Source organism: Aspergillus mulundensis (assembly GCF_003369625.1).
Source record: "Aspergillus mulundensis strain DSM 5745 chromosome Unknown scaffold_5, whole genome shotgun sequence".
Taxonomy (NCBI): domain Eukaryota; kingdom Fungi; phylum Ascomycota; class Eurotiomycetes; order Eurotiales; family Aspergillaceae; genus Aspergillus; species Aspergillus mulundensis.
The window spans coordinates 995,884-1,013,664 of NW_020797893.1; the positions used below are offsets into that span (position 1 = coordinate 995,884).

Sequence of the window (17,781 nt, forward strand, 5' to 3'; positions counted from 1 at the left end):
AAAGAAGTGGTTCGAGCTCTTGTTCCTGGGGACGTTGATTGCGGGGGTCCGTGTCCTGACATCACCATCTGGACCTCCCAACCTCCCTCTTATTCTTGGAACGACGACCTAGCGCATTTCGCCGCCGTTATCGACTGGGATTCACAACTTGATTGGATGTTTCCGCAATTGCCTGCATAGTGGCGGCAATTAGTGGTTTTGATTAAGACTGGCCAGGGGCTAGATGTCGCTCAACAGAACTGGAAGAGACAAACAAAAACTGATCTAAAGAGCTGGAGAACCGACTATCGATTCATGACGTGAATTAAAGCTTTACCCTGCTATGGTATCCAAAATAAAATATCCACAAGAAGAACAGCCATGTCAGGCTCTCCAAGTCACAGAAACGGTTTATGTACATCGTTAATCCCCGCCGCTACTGACCTCGACTTCGACAAAGGAATATCGTCGATTAAAAGGTGGTGGAGGAAGTGCTAAGTGACAGAAGTGTTAACCAACGATGAGACTAATGTGATTCGAAAGCGCTCACAGTTTCTTAGAGGTTGTTACCAAGGGTAGCAACAATGCTGCCGACGGAAGCACCGACGCCGGAGAGACCAAGGCCGCCGAGGAGACGGGCAACAGATGGGGCGAGCTTAATGAGCAATGCCTTTCCGTCGGTACCGACAACAGTGAGGAGCTGGTTGGTGGGAGCCCCGGTGTGGTTGACAAGCTCGCCAACGGAGCTAGCCTCGTCTACAACCTCGCCGACAGGCTCTCCAACGCTGGGAAGTCCAAGACCGGAGACAAGAGAAGCAGCCTCAGGGGATAGCTGGATCAGAAGTCGCTGGGAGTTGGTTCCAGTGACCTCGAGGATGTCCTGGACCTTGGGGATGTTGTCGCCGACGACCATGCCGTCACGCTTGAGGTTCTTTCCAACAGTGGCGACGACGGAGCCGACGGGGACGCCGACACCGGGGAGGCCGAGGCCGGAGAGGAGACCGGCGAGGGATGGAGAGAGGGACACCAACAGGTATTCTCCGCCCTCACCAACGACGGTAAGGAGACCATCGACAGGCTTGCCAAGGTTCTTGACAAGGTCACCGACGGAGCTCGCGGAGGCAACGACTGCGCCGACGGGGGTTCCGACAGCGGGAAGGCCGAGGGTGGAGAGGAGCCCGGCAACGTCAGGGCTGAGCTGAATGAGGAGTCGTTTGGCGTTGGGGCCAGTGATCTCGAGGACGTCCTTGACTTGAGAGCCAGCATCCTGGACGATCTCGCCGTTGGCACCGGAGGAGGCCTTGGAGCTGGAGCTAGTGATGGCGCTGGCAACGGGGATGTTCAGGGACTGAGTGACGGTCTCGATGTCCTGGGTGATCTTGGTGGGAGCAGCCACGACAGAGGCGGCAAAGGCCGCGAGGGCAGTGATGTAGGCAGCCTTCATTGTGAGAGTGATGTGGTAAATGAGTGTGGGTATTTGGTAAGGAAAGACTGAAGTTGGAAACAGACAAGAGAGAACGACTGGCTGGTTGAGAAAAGAACACTGACACTGGTCCAGGAAGGTTCTTGCCTCTTATATGCCGTCGAGAATAGGGATCACCGGCATCGAAGCCGTGAAGTGATGATCATCGATATCCACATTTCTCTGCAAAGGGACATGGTCAGAAGGCGGGTGAGTCCATACTGTATGTTGGTCTGTCATTACTACTCGGCAGGGCGAATTCTCATGGAATTCAAATTTAAGTACGGAGTATGCTCTACACTGTGGATATAAACATGACGGTATTTGTCACTTTCACATGGCACAACAAATTCTTCATGAGATATCAACCCTACCCTTGGGCCATGGTCCAGTATCAAACGTTGAAGCCCGCCAGACGAACACTGCTTCGTTGCAGGGTAACAAGGCGCATGCTGAATCCACCGAGAGCCTACGCAATGCACCGTTATCTGAACAAAACAGGGATTTGCAAGAAACGTCTAACCTGCAGCTGCAGCACTTTAGGCGTACGTATTATGATCTACATCCTCGTTCTAGTGCACTGCACCGTCGAACCCTAGAGCTTGATGTCTCCAGTCAGAAACAGTCAGGCGGCCCTGTAGATCGGCACTTGTGAAATGAGCGAATCAAACACTGCATGGCCCTTGTTAGTTGATGAAGTATCCCACGGTACATACTATGAAGGTGGGACTATGGCGGGCTTCCCGGCGTAGTGTTGGCCGCAATGCTATAGCTCTGGCGCAGTACAATGTAGTCACACTACTAGACTAGCAATACATTTTGTAGATCCTAGGCGAATTATCCGATAGCTCCTTGTCCGTTTACATAGTGACATGAGCTCTGCTCGGTAGCCGACCTCGATATTTGACGATTGTCTGGCTGGATTGTCGTCAGGAGGACCTAAAGCACGGAGTCAGTAAAGCCCTGAGCCGCTGACCCTGACTCCCTTCCCTGTCTCGACCTACACAGTTGCAAGCATTCAAAACTCCCTTTTTAATCCCCACAGAACCGATCGAGCAGCGAAGCGGAAGCCCTGGAGACGGTGCTGATCGTGCGTATCCTCATTTAACTAACGTTCAACTCACCGTACCGCTGGGCCACGCCGACGTACGGAGTATTTGCAGGCTGCATAATTCTGCAGAATCCAGGAAAACGTCTCTGCTCTAGCCTCCAGGTTCAACGGGATTCATGATCCTTGGATTCTGAGCTTCCGAGACAGTGCGTAGTAGGCGAGGAATATCCAGGTCAACCAGCCCTTCCAGCAAGTCCTAAGTAGGTTGTGGCTGCGGAACCGAGACTCGGACGGACGGCAGGCGCCGCCTTGTCGGTCGCAGCCATGGGTCTGATGATGACATGTTGAGGCTTTGTCCACGCGGGAGCGTTCTCCTGGCTTTTTTCCCAGATGATCTCATCCTTCTAATCAGAAGAAAAGGGGTTGAAGATTCCGCGGGGTGGAGTGCAGCACGGAGGGTGGCGAACTGGAGGGCGCGGCTTGCCGGCAACGACTCCGTTGGTGGGGTCCCAGGGGTTGCGTCTTGACAAAACACTCGCGAACTTCGACATGCGATTGAGCCAGAGGTTTGCCATAGTCCATTGACTATTTGCATTGGGAAGCACTTCCTCGGGTTTCGAGAAGGGAGCGACCTGAGGTTCACCTGCAAATCGCACGTGAAGAGACTTCCGCTCTCCAGGGAACCCGCTATCCACGAATGAAAGTGACATTGCTGAAGAGTCTACTAATCCTGGGCAGATGTCATAAGACGATACACCGCTGGATGACCGGCGATCAGGAGAAGCACGGCAAGGTACGTGACGTCTGCTAAGTATGGTGTTACTCTGAATACTGAAAACTTGGAAGTTGACATTCATTTAATCTGTATCCCCGTTGAAGACCCAGTAATGGTCTTCCGTGAGACGGGTGAGAGGGAAAGGGGATTGACTCGGGCCCATATGTCAACTGTCAACTGCCGATCAGGTACGGAGTACTGAACTGTGGGCAGACTCAGGGAACTGAACGGGCTATGCAACGGCGCATAGCAAATCAGTCGCCCTCATAGGGCGCCTCCTCCTGGTACACGTCATACTTGTACTGACTGCCTGTATGATCGGACCTCAACCCTGCCTGACCTACGCCATAAACCTTCTCGCGCGCCGTCAGCCCCTCCTGCGGCGCTTCAGAGTAAATGCCTCGTCGACGAAGCTCGGGAACCAAGAGATCAACAACATCCTCGAATGTTCCTGGCGTGGTGACATACGCAATGTTGAAACCGTCGAGGTCGGCCTCCCGGACCCAACGCTCCAACTCATCTGCAACCTTTTCAGGCGTTCCAATGGCAACAGGCCCTAAGCCGCCAATGGCAGCTTTCTCCGCAACTACACGGGGAGTCCACCGTGGGACGTCCTGGCTTGTGGTGGTGAAGCTGTGGAGAGTACTAGTAACCTTGTGGGCCTCCAGGGAGTCGGCTGCTGTGATATCCTGGTCCAGGGGCAGGCGGGAAATATCAATGCCTGTCCATCCGCTGAACAGGACAAGTCCTCCGATGACCGAGGCATACTTCTTCAGCTCTTCATATTTTACCTGCGCTTCCTCGTCGGTACGTCCAAGGATAGGAGTAAAGGTTGAAAAGAACTTGATGGATTGCGGGTCACGGCCGAGCTCTGCAGCTTGCTTGCGAATAGCAGCAATCTTGGGAGCAAGAACAGATGGCGAATGAGCGGACACGAAAATACCCTCTGCATGAGCTGCTGCGAAGCTCGATCCTGCTGCCGATGTGCCCGCCTGGAAGAGGAAGGGTGTGCGCTGCGGCGATGGATCGACAATGTGGCGTGAGTTGACGGAGAAGTACTTGCCCTTGTGGTTAATTTGACGGATCTTGTCAGGGTCAGCATACGAGTCTGTTTCGGGGTTGGGGGAGACAGCATCCGGAGCCCATGAACCCTCCCAGAGCCTGGTATGGATGAGCAGAAGTCATCAGTTTGGATGGGAGAGGTCATACTTATACAGCACGCGCAGATATTCGTCTGCTTGCCGGTACCGCTCATCGTGCTCAATTGGGGAATCTAGGCCAATAGCTTTGAAGGCGGCCTTCTTCCATGAAGTGACAATGTTCCACCCAAACCGGCCGTCCGTCATATGATCCAGAGTTGAAAAGCGCTTTGCGAGAAGGAAAGGAGGCTCGAAAGACGTTGAAGCCGTGATTGCGAAGGCGAGGTTCTTGGTCACGGCTGCCATTGCCGAGATGGGCTACACTCATATTAGTCCATGGCCGGATCACTTAGGCACGGGCGACAAACAATTGTCGGGTCTGTGACGGGCCACTGAGCCGCGCGCCGAATACATTCGTCCAGCTTCCCTTCATAGGTATCATATCCGCCGTAGGTATCAGCCAGGAACAAGGCGTTGATACCGCCTCGCTCCAGAAGCTTCGCGAGCTCCACCCAGTAGGCCAGCTTCCGCTTCGTGGCGGACTTGTCGGTTGGATTCTGCATCAGTTAGCTGAGATCGCAAACTCTGAGCTAACCTTTTGTGCATGACACTTACCTTCCACTGCCCAGGGGACAAATGTCCCACCGTGGACATATCGAACGCGTTCAGGATGATCTTCTTCCTGCCATTCTGCTGGCCGTTCTGACCGTCTGCAACGTTGGTATCACCCATCTTGCCCTGACTGATTCACGGAAATTGCTTAGCACTAAACGGTCAACAATGACTGCCAGTACCGAGCCTTTTGACCCCAAGATATAGATGCATGATTGTGCTCTTAGCCCCGCGGTATATCGTCATAGTCTCTCACCATGGCGCAAGCGCTGTGCTATTTCATCAAGCCACCAATACTCCAACGGATACAAGGATATCTTATCAATTCGTCATCAACCCCGCATGAATTGCAACCGGAGGACCTTTAGAACAGGCTTTTATTTGTCACTTATGTTGAAGCTACGGGTGTATTCGAGCCTTGAAGCCGTCCGTCAGTCGTGAGTGGAGAGCCTTTCACCATCAAGAGCCCTATTGCGTGACAATCGACATTGCCAGGACGCATAACATCAATTTTGAGCTCTGACTCGGCCGATATCTAAGTCTATCAATAATGATTCATCTTAGCGTGCTATTGCGATCGAGCTACCCTTGTCAGCCCGAGCCAGTCTTGCTTGGCTCGACAGCTGTTACGACCAGGGTAGATTCTGGATCGCGGACCGCGTCCGAGTCGCTCGCGTCCGCAGAATCTCTTGCCTTTTGGCGCTTGCTTGGGAGAGTCAGTAAATTGCTGTGAGAGTAAGAAATTGGTAGTACGTACTCCTGGCGGGCGATGAAGTACCTGATGACATGAGCCAGTGCAATCAGGCATATAGCATTCCCAAGGACGAAAGAGTAGCCCTTCTTGAATCTGGGACCCTCGACTGTCTTGAACACTAACAGTGGGGTCCAGGCCGTGGTCGACTGTGCAACGGTATTCAGTATGACAAGTGTTATGGAGCGTTCCACTGGCGAATAACGCAGTTGCTCATTTACCCAGCCATACAATACGCTGGACATGGACACGGCCGAGTATGTTGTGATGAAGGCGAACCAGAGCGCAGACTCGGGGACGTCCCAAGTGACCAGAATGACCAGACCAATAATATTCCAGACGTGAGCGACGGTGATTGCCCATGCGGGACCAAGTACGAGATCAGACGCGAAGCAGATGAACAGCGTATAGAACATTCCGAGAGCTGGGGAAATGGCACCCAGCTCGTTCAAACGGCTTGTTGAGTACCTCTTCAAGCTCTTTAGCCACAGCAGATAGCCACCAGCTGAAGTGTTAATGCTGCCGTTCCAGAAGAAAATGTCCAACAACAGCAATGCCCAGAACTTCCAGTTTTGAAGGACATTTGTCAGGGACCGCAGCGTGAACTTACCCTGGAATGTGTGGCCTGCGCGCGAGAGACGGGCTTTGGAAAGCTGAATGTCCTTCTCGTTGATTACCAGTCTGTTTGGCTTGTCGGGTGTTCCGGGGAGAATGAAGTAACCTAGAACTCCAATGGGGATGGTGATGATGGCACAGATGATGTACATCCATCGCCAACCCGCCAATCCGTGGACGCCGTCGAGTCTTGCTGACGTGCCCGCTTGAATCAGACTCGCTGTGAGCGTGCCCAGGGTGAGTCCGACATAAAAACATCCTCCCCGGCGAGCAATCTCATCGCCGCGGTACCAAGCTCCTGAAAACTGTGAGACGGTGTTCATGCTTTGACCGGGTTCGAAACTCACCGAATATATAGTGCATCCCTGGGAAGAACGCCGCCTCAAACCAGCCCACAAGGAATCGGTAAGCCATCATCTCGCCGAAGGATCTCGCTCGGTATTGCAGCAGTGTGAAGACACCCCACATGATATCCAGAAAAGGAATCACCCACGACATGGGAAATTTGGTGAAAAGATATGCGAACGGTAACTGGCCGATGACCGCGCCAACGGTGTACATGGTCTGCAACTCTACAAGCTCATTGCCATGGAGCTGTAAGTCTTCTTGAAGGCCGGAGACGTACGCATTGTCTGAGTAGAGCTTGTGTTAGTCCAGAGGGTGTTGCCACAAGCTCTTGATTAGGAAGCACGCACTGATATTCGCCTGGTCGACGTACTTGACCCAGTAGGCCAGAAAAGCATAGGGGACGATTAATGCATCGAGTTTCAGAATAAGTCGTCGCTCTTCCTCAGTATCTTGGTCGGCGAACCACTTGATGTGATACCACCTTTTGTTTTCTCGGACGGTAGACATCACGCTCGTTGCTTGGAGGAAGATAACCCAGAGCTATCAAAGCTTTTTATAGTTTCAAATCAGAAAGCTGCAAGATGTCACTCCTCGGCGCTATTGCGTGAGCCTGGGCGTTCGGGTCATGGTCGAATTTCTTATCAGCAAGTTCCTCTTGACACATAGCCTGTGGCTTCAGACAACTCTGTGCCCATCATAGGTGGGGAGAAATCGATCTGGGGCTAGAGGCAGAGCTCCGACGTGCAGATACATTCTCGTAGCCAAGGATCGTGTCAGGAGGTGGAGGTAAGGCGTGCTCGAGTTAGTCTTTTGCACTCGCATGGGCTCCGCGGGTAAACAGCTTGCAGCTTGAGCCCTTTTCGATTCTGAATTCTGACGCAGATGAATCCAGGTTAGTGTGGGCATTCGAAAAGGCATCTGTTATCAGATCAGGTGCCAAGGGGACCAAGGCGGACACCTACCTGATGCGCTTATTGAGAGATATTTCCAGGGTCCCGCGGGACTTCGTGTCTCGACGGTCTTTGCCTGTGAAGTGAGATGAATGGGTGAGAGGGAAAGCGAGTTATAATAATTGAAAGGTGGGAGTTGAATTTGCCCAGGTGCTGTCTGCTTCTTTCCGGTTTCGACCCAAGTTGTACTGGGGCACTTGTCGACTTTACGCGAGCGCCTCTCCCACCCACAACCCAGCAGGGCTACTGAACTACTAAGCTCTTCCCCTTGAGTCGCTCATTAAGTTCTTCCAGCAAGTCCTGCCACAACCTCGGCCGGCCGGCTGTTTCGTTCGGTGCATTGCTTCGCGACTGAGAGCCCACCAGCCACCGCGTCGTGCCTGATACGACTTTGGGATTCCACGGGGGTTTGACCACCGAAGCTGCGGGGAAAGACAACGGCAACTCGTTTAAAGCGGAGATCGACCGGGATAACAAGCGAACAGGTCGGAACTCGGAAATATCTCTGGAAGTCGGCATGTGGGCAAACTTCTGGGGCTTCCCCGTGGGGAAGACAAAACTACCTAACCGCTTCCTACGCCTGCGTTGAGTTATCTCTCGGCGCCAAATACACCGTTGTTCTAGCGAAGCTCCAAGGGAAACCTATGGACGGCCGGATTTAGAGTGATGGGCGAACTCGTTCCTGCGGGGCCTGCGCAGAGGCGGAGGTTAAATACCCAGGAAAGAAGCCCCAGAGTCGTGGAACATAGAAGGAATCGCTCTTGCAAGCTCGGCTTGATATCTGCAAAAATGCCGTCTTACAAATGGATTCTCTGCGCCACTGCTCTTCTTTCGAACGGCAATGTTATCGTGGCTTCGAAACAGGCCCAAGATGACAATGCAAACTGGCGAGGCCGTTTACCAGAGACTTCGAGCTACGAAGCCCCTCGCTTTCGCTATTGGTGGCCCGGGGGATGGATTGAGCCTGAAATAGTCAGAGACGAGGTTGAGGCCATAGCCCTGGCAGGATTTGGCGGTGCAGAAATTGGAGATGTGAGGGACAGCATTACAGAAGCAATGGATCCCAAAGTCTACGGTTGGGCACAAGAGAGATGGAATGCGGGAGTTCTTGCAGCCTATCAAGCTGGAGAAGAGTGAGCCCTTCGATTCTGGCGGAGATGAAATGGACTAATGTATGGACAGCCAAGGTGTTCACATCGACTACACTCTCGGGCCTCACTGGCCAACTGGCGTTCCCGGTTATACTCCCGACTCGGTGGAGACAGCAAAAGAGCTCGTTCACGGACAGATTCTCCTTCAAGCCGGTACGAATTACTCGGGACCTCTTCCTTTGCCCGTCGCAGACCCGTCTGGACAGAATGGCGGCAACCCTAACGTGACCGCCACCCCTCAACTGGTTGCTGTCCTTGCGGCTAGAACAAGTACTACCAATATCAACGCGTCTGTTGTTACATTTGAGGACTCCACGGTCAAGGACGTCTCACAACACTATAAGAATGAGAAATTCACTTGGACGGCTCCTCGCGACGGTCCTTACATTGTCGTCGCAGTGTACGGACGCGGAACAGGACAGGTGCAGAACATGTACGATATGAACTCTGAAGGACCTCAGCTGACGGATCCTGCACCTGCTTATATCGTGGATCATTTGTCTGTGGCTGGAGTGAGAGCAACAGTCAAGTATTGGAACGAGCATGTCTTGACAGATGAGCTCAGAGCCCTGATGAAAGCTTCCCACGGATCACTTTTCGAGGACTCACTTGAATTGAAGCTCAAGCAGTATTGGACACCAAATTTCTTACAGGAATTCAAGAAGCGACGTGGCTACGACCTGATAACGCATCTTCTTTACGTCTTGAAAGACACAAACACCTTTTCTGGAGATTCAAACACTGCCCAGATGGTCGAATACGACTTTTATTCCACGGTAACAGACCTATATATTGACTACCGACTGACTTATCTGCAAAAGTTCGCTCACAGTCTCGGACTTAAACTGCGGGTTCAGCCATACACAGCAACTCTTGACTCCACGCGCGCCGCGGCCTTGGTCGATATTGCAGAAGGAGAGTCACTAGGATTCGGAAGTACCCCAGATTCCTTTCGGGTGTTAGCTACAGGAAGAGACGTTGCTGGCAGGACCACCATCTTGTCCAACGAAATAGGCGCATACATGGGTGAGGCGTACGGAGTCACCTGGAGCTTTCTCCTGGGAACAGCCAACTTTGACACTTCTCTGGGTGCGAGTCAGAGTGTCATCCACGGCTTCCCTTACAGTGACTCACCGACCAGTGTGTGGCCAGGGTTTGCGCCCTTTACTCCTTTGGGAAGTTCTAGCAACGGGTTTGCGGATGCATGGGGCCCACGACAGCCGCAGTGGCTCTTTGCACGCAATGCGAGTAGTTACATGGCTCGGTCTCAAGCTCTGATGCAGAACGGCTCAGCGTCTGTTGATATTGCTATTCTCAATCTGGATTGGGGAGTCACTGCGGCTTGGGACGACACTGGTCTAAATGATGCGGGTTATTCATACCAGGTAATACACATCTTCTCTTCTCAGAAGCCGTTTGCTGATGAAGATCCAGTTCCCAACCCCAGAGCTTCTGGCCGAATACTCCGCAACGGTAAAAGGTGGTCGCCTAATTCCTGAGGGCCCAAAGTATAAGGCGCTCGTACTCCGCAATGTGACGTCTTTGAATATAGACAGCGCTCGAAACATCCTCTCTTATGCCAAAGAAGGGCTTCCGATTGTTATTGTCGGTAGTACTCCAACCCAGACGCAGTCGCTCTGCACATCCTGTAAAGAAGCGTCTTTACAGCTCAATGATATCTTTGAAGCTGTTCTTGCCTTGCAGAATACGCGGCAGGTGGACTCCGAATCTGAGGTTGTCGCATCACTCAAAAGCCTGAGAGTTAAGTAAGTGGTTTGGAGCATCGAATGTCCTCTCAAATTCTGACCGTGGAGAAGTCCTCTAGTACAGTACACCGATTCAATCAACGCAACAACAGTAACGACTAGACGACGATTGCAGGAGAACGAATATGTCTACTGGATGTATAGCTCGAACCGCACTAGCCAGACCGTTTACCTCGAAGGCGAAGGTTTTCCACTTCGGTTAAACCTATGGACTGGAGAAGTATCGCCAATCGCCGCCTGGAACACCATCGACGGATATACTGCTGTCAATGTGACCATCGGAGAAGACGCCGCTGAAGTAATCTACCTGGGCCACCAGAACCCGTACGGTGCGAGCAACCTTGAGCGACATCTTATATCTACAGACGCGGAAGCAGTGGCAGACGAATCAGGCAACCTCTTCGTCAGAGCGACCGAGAACGGGAAGTACGCGGCACAGCTTTCCACTGGAGAGAAGGCGACGGCCACATTTGATTCAATCCCTCCCGCTATTACACCAGAGTCATGGACTCTCACTGTTGAGGACTGGTCTCCAGCTTTTGTCAACGAGACGGGGCGAAACTCGTCCCTCACGGCAAAGAAGACACTGGACCCGATAACCCTGAGTACATTGACGTCTTGGAACGAAATACCGGAGTTGGAGTATGCCAGCGGCGTAGGAGTCTACAGAACGGCAACCAACCTAACTACCCGGCAAGACCAGGAAGAGCTGGGGGTTTACATCCATGTTGGCGAGGTCGGAGGAACATGGGGCCTCAAAGTCAATGGCCAGGCCGTTCCAGGAGTGGACTTGTTTAGATCCGCGCCTCTAGACGTAACTCGGTATGTCCGTGATGGAGATAATGGTAAACTGGGGTCTGTTCCATCAAGCATGAGTATTGCTGCTGACTTCATGTGTTAGATATCGAGGTAACGGTTGCTACGACGCTGTGGAACAAGCTTAGGAAGACATGGCCTGGCTTGTATGGATCATTGGAGCCGCAGGAGATTGGGCTTCTAGAGCCGGTGTATTTCACGTACTATGCGCAGCAGCAGATCTAGCCTAGTCTACCTAATAAGAAACTGCGGGGTATCCAATTGGTTGCCTAGGAACTTGCAATTTCCCCGACTTCCCCACGCCCACTCCCACTGTATTTAATGGTCCTTCCGCCCCGACAGTTATCAGTTGAGACCTTCCTGCCGAATTCTTCCTCGCTCACGCACCGTAATGAACCGCACAGCAAGTGAGGATAATGGCCCCTCCAGCCAGATCGAGACAAACCAACCACTCCGGCGACACATCGGCAAGGCCTGCGAAGGTTGTAGGCAACAGAAGATCAGATGCAACGGCGACTCTCCATGCGAGCGATGCTCTCGCCTTACCCTGCCCTGTATCGTGCGGAGAACTGCGAGGCAGCGTCAGAAGCGGCATCAGATACAGAGAGCCCCGGACCAGTCCAACGATTCTGCGTCAAGTGTCATCCTACGAAGCGTTCTTAGACCAGTCCGTGTCCGGAGCGGGATCACAGGGACCAGCGCTTCAAGGACTGCGGTATACGGGCCCACGTCGACCGTAGCCGCTCTGCATATCATCGCGTCAAGAAGCAACGGAGATGCGTTGATTGGAAACCTAGATCCAGGTATCGAGGATACAAAAATCACTGTCATGAACAGCAGCATCTCGCTCGAGGCCTTCAAATACCACACCTTCGTGCTCGGAAATACTCTCACTCTGGCTCCAGAGACCTTAACACCTCCGCTCTGCCTAACAACGATTTCAAATGATCTGCTTGAGTTTTTTCTGCATAGATACATCGACACGGCATGGGGCACACTCCCGCTACAATCTCCCGCTCAACTGACGACTCTCTTCCAATCATCGTGCAATGCGTTTAGCCAGAATACGTTGCCACCGGTGTTTTATCCGGTCCTGCTATACCAGCTCGCAATGGGGTCTTTGTCCACGAGACATGGAGAGCTTTCTGAGATGCTGGTGATGGAGAGTCAGCTCCTTGCTCCTACGAGCGGTGGATACGGATACGGAGGCCTCACTGAGGAGATGGTGTTGCAGTTGGACATTCTTATGATAAGTGTTCCATTACCCTATTCCAGCGTCATCTGAGATGCTGGGCTTCGTCTGACCTTGTCGGTCTTCTACATTCAATACTACAGCGAGATCGGCAACTTCGATAAGGCATACGAGATACTGGGCCAGACGCAAGGGAGAATCTACACTGCCGGCTACCATCTTGACCCTCAGGCTCATACTTTAGAGATCAAAAGACTGCTTCGGGTTTTACTTTCAACTGAGAGGTTCGTATCCGTCCTCTTATACCTGTTAATTGGTCAACTGATCATCCACATTCACTCCTAGTTACGTCTGCATAGCCGTTGGACGACCGTGCCTTCTTCCTTCAACCCTCCGAGTTCCATTGGACGAACGCAGCAACGACTCGCCCGTGACAAAATTCGTGTCTGGCCTGTTCTATATAATCAACGATATGCTGCGAGCCCAGCAAAACGTCGATACAAGCTTCGAAAAACTATACGAGTCGGCCTGGGCTACGCATGAGAGACTCGCGTCATTCTGGGAAGAGAACGAGCCGGCGTTATGGTTTGCGCATGCGGAACCGATGTGCCCCGGGGGCGTTAGTGAGGCGATGGAGCTTCATGTTGTTCGTACGTTGGCTTCTTTAAGTTATGACCTTGTCCCAAAAATGCTGACTAGAAGGTGATGAAGTGCATCAGTACGCCATCTTGACGAATTTCAAGCCATTCATTCTGTACCTTGGGTATAAGAATATATCGGACCACAACGAGAACGAGAACAGCAACGAGCCAGCGCCGGAAAATGCACAAGAAGCACACTCAACCCCACCGATTCCTGGCCCAAAGAACAAGGATGGGAGTGGCAAACATAGAGATGAAGAAAACTTGAGACTGTCAGCCATCAGCGAACACATTCTCACTGCGGCTACTAGGATTATTTCGACATTATCGGCAATCTGCCATAGCCAGAATACGTCTGTGCTCAAGGCAAGTATTGTGCGGTCCATGGCCATTCCATTCCATCCAGCTAGCCTCTTCTGACAGTCGTCTCATGTTCAGGATCTCCCCATGAACTCATTTTTCCTCGAATCGGCCTGCATATCCCTGATCTGCTACGGACTCTGGGAAGGCAAACGCTCCGCTGCAACCGTATGGGAAGCCATTGAGAAGGGCACTAAATGCATGGAAACCCTGCAACACCAGAGAATAGCAACAATGAGACTTGCAGCCGTGCGAGCCACTCTAGAACAGTCTGGATTCCTACGTGTTTTGGCAAGCTGATCTCATTCAAAAGCCTACCTATATGCAGCTACCGTCTACCAATCCCGATCCAACCTCTCTCTTATCCCTTTAACATGCCATACACCTCCCCTCCCCACAATCCAAAGCTCGTTCCTCCCAAACGCCACGCTCACAGCAAGATTCTGCCCGCCCCCAACACGGATTGTCCCCAGCGTGAACCCCGTCTCGGGATCAATGACGTCCACGCCATCGCCGGCACCGCAGAAGATCCACCCTTTTCTGGACACGCGAATCCCGTCATAGAAGTATGAGATTGGATTGGACAGGAGCCGTTGGTTTGAGAGGACTGAGCCGGGCGCGGAGACGTCGAAGGCTGAGAGCGCCCGGTTCCCGTATGGGGTTTTCTCCGTGGGAAAGTACTTTGAGACACCCGTGTCCGGGACATAGAGGGTTTTGCCGTCGGGCGAGATGGCGACACCGTTGGCGTTGCCGGTTGTGATGTGCACGGGTTTTATGCGCGATGTGGAGCGCTCGAAGAAGTAGACTGTTGGGTTTGTGGGTGGCGTGAACGTAATTATTCCTCGTCCCTGTTTTCAAGATCAGCAGCTGCTAAAGAATAACCACGGTAGGTTCGTGTACCCAACCCGACTTCGAATCCGTCAAGTAGAAATTCCCCCGTGGATCAATCTCCAAATCATTGAACCCAGCAAACGGCTGAACAAGGTAATTGTTAAGCAGAGTCTCCTGTTTTAGCGTATGCGGATCGACCCTGACCAGCTGGCCAGTTTGGCTGTCCCCATGCCCATCCGTGACAAGGTAGAGGGAGTGATTGTAGAAGACACACCCATGTGCATTATACGTGGGCGGATCGGTCGTGATCTTCCTCAGCGCATTCGTCTCCAAGTCAAGCATGTACTGCCAGGAATGCGTGCCATTGCCCATGTCGCCGCCGGGCGGACCCCATTCGACAAAGAACAGCTGGTTCGTGTCCTTGACGTAGCAGGGTGCTGGAACGCGAGGCTCTGGACGTGTTCGATTGTTGCGTTGGGGCCGAGGATGTCGAAGAACTTGGGATCGTAGGCGACGAAGTCAGTGGTGCTGAGGTACTCCAGGCTGGAAAGAAAGTAGACGTTTAGCTTGGCTTGTAAAGAAATAGAGGGACTCACGTCTGCGAAAGACCAGTGTCGGAAATGTCTGTTGTTGCCCATGGAGCTTCCAGGGCAGATCGGTTGAAGTGACCGGGGAGTTTGGCGATGGCTCCAAGGGAGACATAAGCCCACCTTGCAACGGTGCTGTTCATGAAAGATGGGAGGGGCTGTAGGTAGCTGGACATGGTGGCTGTTGATGAGCCTGGTTGGAGCTGCCATTGTCGGCCGTTTTATAGACAGTCGTACCCCACGCTGTTGTAGATCCGGGGACTCCGCAAGACGATCACGGAGCGGTCCATATTGTTTGGAGATCAAGAGAATGGACGAGGCTAGTTGGGCGTCGGGTTGCTCCGTGAGTTCGGAGCAGTCCTTCCGAGAGCAGAATAGAAGGACAAGCCAGGGCAAGATTGCTAGGTGATTTGCCTTACGACCCGTGTCGAAGTCTACCTAGACCATGGATGCCCTTGATAATCTATGCCAAACCAACGTCCAGCACCGATCCACGGCTCTAGCAGAAACAGTGACCATGATAACGAGCCTTGCCATCTTGCCTTACTATTACGCGACTCCTACTCCTTCGTACCAACTTCCATCGCAAACTCACCTACCGATAAACCCAAACCCGATCATCCAACAAATCCAACGCCGCCTGTCTCCCCCTCTGCTCCATCTTCGCCCTCGCATGCGCCGCATCAACCTCCTCCTCCGCCCTGGCCCTCGCCCCCTCCATGAGAACCCTCACGCGATCAACCTCCGGCTGGTACGGCGCCAGAGGGAGCATATCCCGCGGTAAATCGCCCCACTCCAGCCACGCCGGTATCCTGTACACCTTAATCACGCGGTTCAGCTGGCTCCACGCGGACGAGGGGTTCAGGAGCACACTGGTCAGCGCGAGCTCGCTAAACCCGCGCAGCGAGAGCATGGGTTTTCGGCCGCCGGAGACGGACGGGATCTGCGGCATGAAGCGGGAGAGGCTGGGGCGTTGGGAGGCCGGGAGGTACGAGAGTGGGTTTAGGGGGTTGGGCTCGGACGATGAGGATTGGGATGGGGTGCGTGGGTGGAGGGCGAAGTCGATGCTGTATGCTGTGAAGTGGTCGGTTAGTTCGCGGTCTGCGATGTCCGTGCCGGATTTGGTGTGGCTGTATCTCCCTGGAATGAGCGTTAGGGCTAGCTTCCAATGGTTTTATGATTCAAAACGAAGGGAGGGACTGAGTCTGACATATATTGTGGTTCGCTGGAGCCCCGCAGGCTTCGAGATACTGCGAGTATGCCTCTGGGCTGAGGAAGCCCGTGCTTTGAGGGTCTAGATGCTCGAAGAGTTCTTCTATCATCCTGGTGAACGAGAGCGAGGCTTTCATGTCCTCTGTAAGGAGGGGAGCCCAGCTTGGGGTTGTGGGCTGAAACCGAGGCTCAGGCTGCTCGGGATACTGTCCAGGGACCCCTCGCTCAGGGCTTGGATGCTGGGAGCTGTGATGCTCAAAGTCTGAAACCGTCGGCGGCGGAGGCCCGGGCAAGGTAAAAGGCTCCTCGTTTTTGTCCCTTTTTTGGCCCTCATCCTTAATCTCCTCCTTTATTTCCACTTCCGGCCTCGTCGGAATAGGTCTCGGAGGCTTCCTCGGCGGCACATCGCTGTACACATTCGCGGTCGAAACCGGCCGTCGACGCGGTGGTCCATACGAACTCATGGACCGGCTAATAGGCTGCGCTCGCGGCGGAGGCGGCGGAGGAACAGGGAGGAACCCGGAGTGTTTATGCAGCGAGATCGGATGGGACTCGTCATCTTGATGCTGTGGCGGATAGTCTTGCACGACGTAGCAGTTTGCGCAGAGGGTCATGCGCGGTGTGCAGGAGGCGCAGGATAGACGTGGCTTTGCGGGCTGAATGGGTTCGTTGCAGGATGTGCATTTGTAGAGGGACATTGTGAGGGAAGTCCAGAGCGCACCTGCAAGATAGGCGCAGTAGGGCAAGGCATGATTCCGACGAAGGGCTGCTGGTGTTTATACGAGCGAGTCTCGTCGGCTAAAAACGCCGTGTTGGGATCGTGGTTGCGGGGTTTCCTCAGCCCTGGCAGGATAGTCCACGTGCTCAACGCCATTGTACGACATGGATACCCAGGAGTATTAGTGGGAGAAGACAGTGAAGAGATATAATGCCAGTCTGAAGTATATGAAGAAAAAGGTTTCATCGAGTCCCCACAGCCCATATGGAGCAGTCTCGGATTCCATTGTCCGTCCGACCCGGAAATGCCACCGATTCGCAGCTGCATCGGTCCACCAAACCTATTACCACTATAGCTTTACAGACAATATCCAAAATTACGTTCATCCACCAATCTTCAATGTCGCCAACCCCTCCGGCGAATGCCAGCATCGCCAGTACCAGAACGCAAAGACCGCCGCAAAGATACACTGGGCCCTGACCTTGCCCCTAGACCCGCCATACTTCCACACCACGACCCCAAAGCCCAGATGCATGTATACGCTCATGAGGATCAACGTGGTCATGGCCTGATACTGGCGGGCGTGGTGTAGTCCGAGTAGATTCAGCCCATGGCCGAGTTCGTAGATCGCCTTGAAGTAAACAAACGGCGACACCTGGTTTTTGCCTCGACTTTCTTCGCCCTCGGTTTTGTTATCTAGCGGCAGCCCGAGATCCTTGTATATATCGGCGGGTTGGAAGAAGGTGCGGATTCCTTGGCCTGTGAATAGGCCGCCCATGATCTCGATGAGGAGCGGGTTGAACGGGTCTGGTATATAGTCTGGAG

General features: G+C 53.1%; 7 protein-coding genes across 7 annotated transcripts; 2 read left to right on the plus strand and 5 right to left on the minus strand.

Annotated features, from left to right (window-relative positions):
- Nucleotides 1–535: 535 nt before the first annotated feature.
- DSM5745_05676 (uncharacterized protein) lies at nt 536–1,423 on the minus strand (the record flags this gene model as incomplete). The annotated part of the gene is made up of 1 exon (XM_026747692.1): nt 536–1,423. One exon carries the CDS (start codon nt 1,421–1,423, stop codon nt 536–538), a length of 888 nt encoding a protein of 295 aa, XP_026603524.1.
- Nucleotides 1,424–3,521: 2,098 nt separating this feature from the next.
- DSM5745_05677 (xenobiotic compound monooxygenase, DszA family) lies at nt 3,522–5,138 on the minus strand (the record flags this gene model as incomplete). Its single annotated transcript, XM_026747693.1, has 4 exons — nt 3,522–4,428; nt 4,477–4,724; nt 4,775–4,963; nt 5,022–5,138. The coding sequence occupies 4 exons, from the start codon at nt 5,136–5,138 to the stop codon at nt 3,522–3,524; spliced, it is 1,461 nt and encodes a 486-aa protein (XP_026603525.1).
- A 471-nt stretch (nt 5,139–5,609) lies between these two features.
- On the minus strand, nt 5,610–7,239 carry DSM5745_05678 (putative MFS transporter Seo1; the record flags this gene model as incomplete). Its single annotated transcript, XM_026747694.1, has 4 exons — nt 5,610–5,724; nt 5,776–6,682; nt 6,732–7,016; nt 7,080–7,239. 4 exons carry the CDS (start codon nt 7,237–7,239, stop codon nt 5,610–5,612), a joined length of 1,467 nt encoding a protein of 488 aa, XP_026603526.1.
- A 1,232-nt stretch (nt 7,240–8,471) lies between these two features.
- Nucleotides 8,472–11,640, plus strand: DSM5745_05679 (uncharacterized protein; the record flags this gene model as incomplete). Its single annotated transcript, XM_026747695.1, has 5 exons — nt 8,472–8,815; nt 8,865–10,218; nt 10,268–10,599; nt 10,651–11,444; nt 11,501–11,640. The coding sequence occupies 5 exons, from the start codon at nt 8,472–8,474 to the stop codon at nt 11,638–11,640; spliced, it is 2,964 nt and encodes a 987-aa protein (XP_026603527.1).
- A 166-nt stretch (nt 11,641–11,806) lies between these two features.
- Nucleotides 11,807–13,499, plus strand: DSM5745_05680 (Zn(II)2Cys6 transcription factor domain-containing protein; the record flags this gene model as incomplete). Its single annotated transcript, XM_026747696.1, has 4 exons — nt 11,807–12,648; nt 12,751–12,891; nt 12,953–13,257; nt 13,378–13,499. The coding sequence occupies 4 exons, from the start codon at nt 11,807–11,809 to the stop codon at nt 13,497–13,499; spliced, it is 1,410 nt and encodes a 469-aa protein (XP_026603528.1).
- A 444-nt stretch (nt 13,500–13,943) lies between these two features.
- Nucleotides 13,944–15,202, minus strand: DSM5745_05681 (SMP-30/gluconolactonase/LRE family protein; the record flags this gene model as incomplete). The annotated part of the gene is made up of 4 exons (XM_026747697.1): nt 13,944–14,456; nt 14,509–14,847; nt 14,898–14,982; nt 15,036–15,202. The coding sequence occupies 4 exons, from the start codon at nt 15,200–15,202 to the stop codon at nt 13,944–13,946; spliced, it is 1,104 nt and encodes a 367-aa protein (XP_026603529.1).
- A 419-nt stretch (nt 15,203–15,621) lies between these two features.
- Nucleotides 15,622–16,852, minus strand: DSM5745_05682 (uncharacterized protein; the record flags this gene model as incomplete). The annotated part of the gene is made up of 2 exons (XM_026747698.1): nt 15,622–16,166; nt 16,237–16,852. The coding sequence occupies 2 exons, from the start codon at nt 16,850–16,852 to the stop codon at nt 15,622–15,624; spliced, it is 1,161 nt and encodes a 386-aa protein (XP_026603530.1).
- Nucleotides 16,853–17,781: the final 929 nt, after the last annotated feature.